The sequence below is a fragment of the Camellia sinensis genome, chromosome 2 (assembly GCF_055761805.1).
Source record: "Camellia sinensis isolate YWXY chromosome 2, ASM5576180v1, whole genome shotgun sequence".
Lineage (NCBI taxonomy): Eukaryota > Viridiplantae > Streptophyta > Magnoliopsida > Ericales > Theaceae > Camellia > Camellia sinensis.
Genome location: NC_138962.1, coordinates 226040929 through 226050317, shown reverse-complemented (window position 1 = coordinate 226050317; position 9389 = coordinate 226040929). Strand labels below are relative to the sequence as shown.

General features: G+C 33.5%; 1 protein-coding gene across 2 annotated transcripts; it reads right to left on the bottom strand.

Moving 5' to 3' along the window:
* Window positions 1-3232: 3232 nt before the first annotated feature.
* On the bottom strand, window positions 3233-8978 carry LOC114278245 (putative alkaline/neutral invertase F). 2 transcript variants are annotated; one of them, XM_028220254.2, is made up of 4 exons: window positions 7066-8978; window positions 4839-5276; window positions 3960-4518; window positions 3233-3645 (listed from the first exon to the last, which is right to left on the bottom strand). In XM_028220254.2, exons 1-4 carry the CDS (start codon window positions 7597-7599, stop codon window positions 3347-3349), a joined length of 1830 nt encoding a protein of 609 aa, XP_028076055.1. In that variant the 5' UTR covers window positions 7600-8978; the 3' UTR covers window positions 3233-3346. The 2 variants fall into 2 exon arrangements, with proteins under 2 accessions (XP_028076055.1, XP_082773321.1); XM_082917195.1 differs by lacking the exon at window positions 4839-5276 and having other exon boundaries at window positions 7066-7694.
* Between the last annotated feature and the right edge of the window lie 411 nt (window positions 8979-9389).

The following is a 9389-nucleotide window of genomic DNA, read 5'->3' as shown; positions in this document are numbered from 1 at the left end:
TTAATATTTTCTTAACATATGATCTTAGAGCACATATTAACAAAAATCTTAAAATATAAAGTAAATAAAATAAAATTTCATTTTGAGAAGTAAATTAAAAGTTATATTTTTTAATTTTTTTTGGTTTGTTTTCGTTTTTAAAAAATGTGAAAATAATAATAATAATAATAATAATAATAATAATATGACGTAAAAAAAATTAAAAAGTGAATAAATTAACTTTTAATCTTATTTTCAAAATAGGCCAAATGACTTTTGATTCTGGTTCATTCAAATAAATAATAAAATCATTTTTTTTTCTTCTTTTACTTAGACATCATTTGACAATAAATTATTTTAGTAATTTTTTAATTTTTTATAAAAAGATATATAAAAAAGAAAAGCGAATAATGTGATAATTTAGTGGTCTATAGCATTACTCTTATAAGATATATATGGTAGATACTTTATAAAAGATGTGTACTATAATCTTTCTCTTTTGTTTATCATCTAAGATCTTGTTTGACAACTACATATTTTAATTAAAAAGTTAAAAAATTATTATAAATTATCACATTATTCGCTTTTCTTTTTTATGAGTAATGCTATAGACCACTAATTTATCATCACTAATCCTACCACTAGTGAGGTGGCAATTGAAAAAAAAAGAAAAAAAGGAAAAAACAAGGCACAAAACACATGTGGCAGTGGATGGGACCCACTGCCACATCATTAGAGCCACCACTAATTAGTGGTCTAAAGCACTTTTGATCTTATAACTATAACTTCATATTTTTTAAATTATAATTAAAAAAATAAAAAAAAATTATAACTAAATACAAAAAAAAATATATAACTAAAATCTCAAAATAATATCATAATTAAAATTAAAATGTGTATGATAGCATTCTCCTAAACTATAATCCTATAATTCTTTTCTGCCTTTTCTCTAAAAACCCAATCAAATACGCAGTCTTCAACAAACACAATTCAGAATATGTAAAAACTTACCAAACGCCACCTAAAATTTCAAAATTCAATCAAATGGAGTCTCATTGATGAGTTTAATCATAAATTTCTAATAAAAACCAAACCAAACCAAATTACAAAAACAAAAAAAAACAAAAAACAAAAAAAAAACAAACCTCACAATGAAACAACAAAACAAAAAAGCTCAATTCCAAAAAACAAACCTCACAGAGAGCAAGAGAGATCAGAAGACACACAGAATATCTAAATTCCCGATTCGAACACCAAAATTTTTACAAAAACCATACAGATCTTCCAATCCAAACCAAACCAAACCAAACAAAAAAAAAAAAAAAACCAAAGCAGAAAAACCCAATTTCCACCTCTTATTCAGCATATAACAATCGAAAAGTTGTTATTAGATTGATGTAGATCATAGTATGATTGATAATGTGTGTGTGAATGAGGAGGAGTGAGAGAGGAAGCTTATCCGGTGTGGGGATGAGGAAGGTGAGAGGAGGTGGAGGAGGAGTCGTAAGAGGCGAGCTTGGTGAGCATGAGAGGGCGATCCTTGGCCTCTTCGTCGTCTTCGGCGTCGTCGTGAGAGGTGCTGAGGTTGATGCAGGCGCATCGCTCGAGAGAGGCGAAGAACGCTGAAGCCACGCTCGTGCCCACCCAGTTCGCCATCCGATCAAGCTTCTCGCACGACATGAATCCGCAATTGTTCTCCACGGACTGATTCGCAGACATCTTCTTCTTCTTCTTCTTCTTCTTCTTCTTCTTCGTTGATGGGTTTGAAGATGGTGATTTTGGTTTCGGAGGAAATTACGAGAGAGAGAGAGAGAGAGATTCGGTAGGGACGGTTTTGGATCGAAGGAGGGTAAGCTAAGATTATACATACAATAATCGGTTGGGAATTATTCCGAAACTGTTTTTTTTTTTATTTGAGTGTTGTTTTTTTTAAAAAAAAAATTAAAAGAGTTTTATGTTTTTAAATTCTACTTAACTAAATGAATTGAAGAATTAATTTTTTAAAACAATAAAAGTAAGTTTAAAATTATTAACTTTTTTTGCCTTTTTGTTATTTTTTAATTTTTTTTATAACTTTTAAAGGCAAATCAAAAAAATAAAAAATTTAATATAATTTTTAAAAATATATTTAAAAAATTTCCAAAAAAAAAAAAACATAACTTATTTAGAGCCCCCTCAATTTATAAGGGGAAAGAAACAAATTCTTTATTTTTCAAAGCATGTTGCTGTAGTGTTATGACCAAATCTTAGGAGCTGAGGCTAAGTAGCCAAGTGCTTCTTATTACAAAATTATCTTAATAAGATAAGGAAAATGTCTCGTAGCTCAAATTTTGTGGCTCAAAAGTGGCTCAAATGGCCAAAACGACATCGTTTTGGCCATTTTTATATTGTTCTGTACTCAAAACGACGTCGTTTTGACCATTTGAGCCACTTTTGAGCCACAAAATTTGAACTACGTAGCATTGTCGATAAGATAATAAGGTGTGCAACAATTACAGCTACACCGCGCAATAATCCCAAACTCAAACAATTTTATATCAATCATTTTTGACTAATTATATTTGGAGTCTATTGAAAGTTATGCCAAACTCATTTCAAAGAATAAGAAGCAAGATTGGAATATACATTACATAAAATAATTAGACAAAACACATTTATTTTTTCACATATTTTTATTAAATAAAATGTCTATTAATGTTGAATTTGTTCCAAGAAAGAATCATCATTAAACCCAATGATCTACACCCAACTCTAATTCCCTGTCCTAATAAGTTTTAGGTCAACCCAAACTCTTATCTCAAAACGAACTAAATTAGCTCAATAAATGTTACATAAAATAATTAGACAAAACACAAAATGTATTTTTTCATATATTTTTATTAAATAAAATGTTTATTAATGTTGAATTTGTTCCAAAAAAGAGTCAATATTAAACCCAGTGTTCTACGCCCAACTCTAACTCCCTATCCTAATAAGTTTTAGCTCAACCCAAATTCTTATCTCAAATAGCCTAAACTAACTCAATTATTAAGTTTAGGTTGGGATTAAACTTAACCAAGCCGAAGATAGCTCATGTTAGGCCGCCAAATATATATATAAATGTTTAAGCCCAAACCTTATGAAGGATTGAATGGTGCCAAAACTTGAAGCAACACTCTGAAACTTGAAGAATCCACACACAGACAATTTCACTGAATTTCAAGGATGACTAGTAATTTTCAAAAGTATATCAATGGCTTCTTCTAGCAACCAATAGCCAAAAACCAAGTATATGAATGTAAAGAAAATACTCACAGATGATTACAATGATTGCAATGCGTGCAAAGTGTTTATACCAGGCCTTTTTTCACAGTTGAATGTAAACAATCTAACAAGTCCACGACGCAGATCGAGTGAGCCTTGGCTTGGCTATCTTTTTGTCCTCTTCGAGAGAGATCATGAGAAGATTGGATGGGTTCTCTATCATGGTTTTTGCAACCAGATAGCCAGCAATGCTCCATGTCTGGTACCTCCTCGCTTGCTTTCCCACGTAACGACCTGTCTTACCATCATAATACTCGGGCCACCCATCTTTCGAAATCCGCTGCTCCACCAGCTCTATTGCTCTCTTTGCAATTTGAGGCCTACCGGTCTTGATGCATGCTGCTGTCAGCAACCATAGCAGAACTACAAGAACAAACGCACCACAGCAACAAAACATTAGATACTATACAACCCTTAATGTTTATTTGTTCTCAGTGATAAGGCAAAAAAATACATTTATGTTTCTCTTTGTTGACTATGAACTCATATCAGCTCTACATTATAAGATAACCCATTTCAACTATAAACTAATCTGTGTTTCTGTTGAGACCTGATTCCTAAGATGCTAATTAGTGGAGTCATCTTATGCTAACAGTAAAGTATGTGCTTCCATAGCATGAATGAGACATACAAGTGTTTTTAACATATCTAGCATTGTGCACAAACTTTATTCTCACCTGGCCAAGTTCCACCATTATGGTAACTCCAGCGAGTATTCTTTGGATCACAACCAGTGACAATCCTCCACTGGTGTCCTTCCAGTGCCGGGTAAGTGATTTTCAGAGGCATTTCCCCAATCAAGTCCTCCCAGCGCTCCTCAATTAGATCCATGATAGCTGTAGCTTGAGCAGGTGTGGCTAGAGAGCTCAAGATGGCGATGCAGTTCCCAACTAAGAACCAACGGAAGTCCATGCGAGCTGGGCTGACATTGCCAATGAAATACCCTCCTCGCAAGGGCATGAAATCAAACACCCAATCTGGTATAGATTCAGGAATGACATTGAATTTATTGACAGCAGTGTGGGAGTACTCCTCAGTACGGTAGCGGTAGATGTTATTCAGTTGAGTGAAATCGAGCCAGTAGTAATTTTGTATGTGGAAGCTCAGGGCTGTAATCCTCTTGTCAATCCGCTCAATCAATTCCTTGCCACCACCCTCTGGTTTTAACATTTGTTGTGCACACCTCAGCGCAAAAAAGAAGAGGGCCTGGATCTCAATTGGATAACCATATATTCCCTGTTCCAAATGTAATTGAAAAACAGAAGTTATAATCTAATATATGAAAGCAAGCTAAGTGATAATTGAGAAATGATACTGTCAATTTGCCAAAAAAGTGTTATTGACTCAAGCAAGCACCACTCCGTGCCATGCAGTTCATGCTGCCATAAAAACTCCAAAATTGGATCAGACCAAGCTCAATTAAAATTGGGTCAAACATCCTCAAATAATGCCAAGAATGCAAGTTGGACATTTTATCTTAAAACCACATATGTAATAGAAATGCCATACTCAAAACAAAATATCAGAACAGAATCACATAACAGAGAAAAACTAACCATCCTCCTGTCAATCATGCTACACCCATCTGCACATAGAAGTGTTGGGAAAGTGTCAAAGCCATCAGAAAGGCAAAGGTTAAGTATCAACTTCATCCCTCTTTGCACCTGAGGTAGTTCAGACAGTGTATGATCCCTCGTGCATTTTGTGTATGACCTTAGCAATATAATCCACCAGAACCCTGAATCAACAGGTGCTACTCTTCCAATTGCACTGCCTCCAAAATCTGCAATCAATGTATCCTTTATACGATGTGAGTCAAACAGAACCTTGAAACTGGCAGGCATCACGCCTTCTCCAAGAGTGAAGTTATCAATCCTCTTCTCCCAGCCTTGAAGGTGAAGGGTCTTCAATAGGAAGTTCTTTACAATTTCTGGTTCAGGTGGAGATTTCATCAGGCAAGCTAAGCCGCTGGGAAAAAAGTCTCTCACGAAAACCTGCCCATATAATGGATATTTATAACCAACTTGAGGCAACAGAAGAAGAACATATGGGCTTAACCACCCCAGCGACAATAACAGACCGAACATCAGAGGCTGATGGAACCATCAGTTTGACAGAACAACTGGTCCCAGAAGGGTATAGCTTATTGACGTCATGATGAATATTTGAAGAATTTTTAGAATTGAAGCAGCTTCAATGTAATGGGATATCATTTGAGGGAACTTCAGTTTGTTTGAATCAAAATATATAGACCTAGTTGCTCTCAGCATTATTCAGGGGAAAAAATCCCTAAAAAATGTCATACATCAAGAATTGCTAAAAAAAACCATATTTTTATTTTTTTCAAATATCACACCATCTCATTATTCCTCAAGACCTCAAGAAGTGGCAATTCATGACTTTGCTTGGTTATTCATGACTTTGCTTGGTTATAATTTTTCAAAAACACTTTTGAAAAAATTCTAATTTCTTATTTTTCATGTTTTTTTGTTTTTACTGAATTTTTTTAATACTTTAAGCATTTTTTTTTTTACTTTTTAGACATACCTAACATAAATATACATAAAAAGTAAAAAAATTGTGAAAAAAATCTTTTAAAAATTCACTAAATACCAAAAATATAAAAAAAAAATACGATAATTCAGTACATTTTTCGTATTTTTATATATTTATTAATTTTTTAAAATATTTTTTCACAAATTTTTTACTTTTTAGATACATCTAAGCAAGGTACATTTAAAAAAGTAAAAAAAAAATGTTAAAAATTTTAAAAATATTCACTAAAAACAAAAAAATACAAAAATCAAAATATTCAATTTTCAAAAATCTTAATCCAAAAAACTCAAACCAAACACAGTACTTTTATCTCACTACTTAACAAATTGCCAAAATCCTACTTTGTAAAACTTCTGACTTGGCAATCCAATAGTATAAAAGGTAAACTCAAAGTCAAAAAAATAGGATTAAATTAATTCATTTTGTCAGCTGCATTCTATTAGAATACTCTTCTTTTAAGAACATTGTTAATGGACTCGTTGTTCTGCATTACCACTACTAAATCAAACTGACATTTTATACTTCAAAATAATTACATGCAACTCTAAAGTCCTGTTCTTATTTAGTACTGAGTCTGTGTTACATAGGTACTGGCATAACATATTTCTATCAGAAACCTGATATCTTCCATGTGTCTATAGCAGGAGAGGTCCTTCAAATTGATACAAATAACAGAGGGCCAGTAACACAGAGAGAGAAAGAGAGAGAGAGAGAACCAATTCCCAAGGCAACATGACAGTGAGATGGCTCATGATGAATAGAAAGAAAAAGAGATCCAAATAAAATATGTCAATTCAATTTCCGTAATAGAACTCGCTTACATATCATTCATGTATCAATATACGAAAAGATGAATCATCTCAAGCAATGTATTGTAATTGTAATCAAGTTCGACTTTCAACAAAGGGAAATAGTACACAAGCAATATACTGATATTGTGACTCTGTCAATGACTATCAGAGTGAAATGAACACCTCACAAACAAATAGATCGACAAACAAATTCAGATATAAAGGAATAATCTGTTAAAATTATGAACAATAATACATTGTGCAAACTGCGAACAACAATCTGGATATATAGCAGATACATGATCAAGAACAAGAATCAAGCGTAACTTATCCTTCAAGTATTAATCTCTCTCCCTCTCTCTCTCTCTCTCTCTCTCTCTCACACACACACACACACACACACACACAAGCACATAGTCTCAAAAATAAGTTTTACCTGATTGTAATTCAAAGCTTCAGCGCTGGGATCGAGAGCGGCCAAGGTACCAACAGGCATTCCTTTGAAGTAGACGAACGACTTCTTCAATCTCTCCCACGCTTCGTCCATCATCGAACCATTCTCTGAACTCCCTTGCTGTCCATTCATCCTGTTGCTTCCAGGAGACACTATCTGATCCAGATGCGTTACGCTCGGCGACGGCTTCAACAACACCGACGCCTTGTAAATATTCCCGCTCGGCGCTCCTCCATCAGAGTTGTTCTCAACACTACTCTGTATTCTCACTGTCTTCGTCGCCTTCTCCATAGCTCCACCTGCCGTCTCCGTCGGAGAAACCAGAGGCTTCTCAGACTCCGACGATGGAGAAATCGGAGCGTCGTTTTGTTGAAGGTCCAGCAAATCCTCCTCAACTGAATCGTCCTTCGAGCTCTTCTCTTCTACGATCACTGGTGGTGTATCAGATTTTTCTTCCGGCGAAGTTTGCTGATCAGCATCATCGCCGGAGACGGCGATGACGCTCAGGATAGCCATTGGAGAGAGTGAAAATGAGCACAGTACAAATCCTAGTGAGAGAAAGTGGAGAGAATCTAGAGAGAGAGAGACAGAGAGAGAGTAGTGTTGATGAACAAGAAGCCAAAAATGCTGAGAGAGAGAGAGAGTGAGGGTCAAGAAGAAGCATGGCCGCGATGTTTGTATTTTTGGTTTTGGCGGTTAATGAGGAATTCGAGGAGTCTGAGCGTACGATCTATGCAGTAGCCACTTATGTTTGTTATATTTACGAGAGCTGCCATTGAGGGGTTTGTTGAGGAATTGAGGTTTAATTAGCTGATTGTTTGTTTGGAATTAAAGTTTATAGGTTGGGGTAGTTTCGGTAATAGCACTTCTTAGTTCATGCATTTCGACGTTGGTTGTGCCTGGCTGGACGCTATTGTGCTCCAGGTATGCAGCAATGGTGGAACGTGAAACGAAATTTTGAATAACAGCCATGTTCATGAACACGTGGCAGCCTTTCAGTGGTCAACTAACCAGACGAGATATTGGGAGTGTCTGGAAAGTTAGTTTTTAGATTTTTTTATTTTATTTTTTTTACTAAAAGACAAATTAGTTATAAAATCAAAAAAAATAAATCAAAATAAAATATCACATCAAATCTCATAATCATTTTATTTTTTCTCTCACAAATATCACATCCAATCACAAAAAACTCAATTATCTTTCTAAACACAAAAAAAAAAAATTTCTAATAATATCCTAAAACTAAAAAAACCTACAAAAAAATTCACTTCTCAAACATCAACATAGTAGTCAATTTTGTCTTTTTATTTTTAGGATAAATTACAAATATTTGATTAAAATACGAATTACTCTTCTAATTTTAAAAATTATATTTCACCCCTTCAAGTTTCTAATTTCATAATAAATAGTTCTTTTTATTAATAAATTATCAAATCAATTAACAATTTTTAATGATGTTAGAAATATGTTTCAATTAATAATTTAGGTAACTTTATTATTTGTATAGAAGAGCAATTATGAATTTTATTTTTTTTGTTAATTTTGTTAAATAAAAAATACTAACAATGAGGTATTTGTAATTTTTCAAACTATAAAGAACAATCTGTACTTTAAACAAATCTCAAAAGTGTATTTGTAATTTACCATTATTTTTAACAACTCAAAATTGACAATAATATTAAAATTTCTCAAAATTTTAATGGAAACAATTTGTATTTTATTTGTTTTTGCATATTATTTTAGATTTTCTTCCGTCTTCTTATTTTTAACTAGTTAAAATTGACGATAGTATCAAAATTTCTCAAATTTAATGGAGACCTTGTATTTTATTTGTTTATTAAATGCCATTCTAATTTTTCACATCACCTCTAGGTTACCATTGCCATCCAACACTTCCAGCAAGCTTGTGGTGAAATTATTTGGTAGTATCAGTACTCTTCTCACTAATCACAAATCATAATACTTTCAAACACAAACTCGTAAACTTCATTCTCTCCACTAATCGCAACATCATTGGAACACCACTTGACAATACTCCAAAACCAACTAATAACTTCTCAACCTCGCCCCTTGTGCCATCAGTAAAGATCAAAGAAAATACTATGCATCCTAAATAAATTATACCAAATTTTAATTTGGTATAATAATAGAAAATTTGGTATAATTTATTTAGGATCCCTAACATAACATCATTGTCAAGTTGAGCAGGAAATTAGAAGGGGAAAAAAATGACAATTTTTTTTAGAATAAAGGTTGAAACCCCCTTTGGGGGTCACCCCCTTGACCCCCTTCAGTTTTGATTGGTC

Bases quoted from the DNA above. Each gene is read 5' to 3' on its own strand.
- LOC114278245 (XM_028220254.2), bottom strand. From the start codon at position 7,599: ATGGCTATCCTGAGCGTCATCGCCGTCTCCGGCGATGATGCTGATCAG. The intron at 4,519-4,838 runs GTTAGTTTTTCT...CATTTGGAACAG, and splicing joins GCATGATTGACAGGAGGATG to GGAATATATGGTTATCCAAT. The intron at 3,646-3,959 runs GTGAGAATAAAG...TTGTTCTTGTAG, and splicing joins TAATGGTGGAACTTGGCCAG to TTCTGCTATGGTTGCTGACA.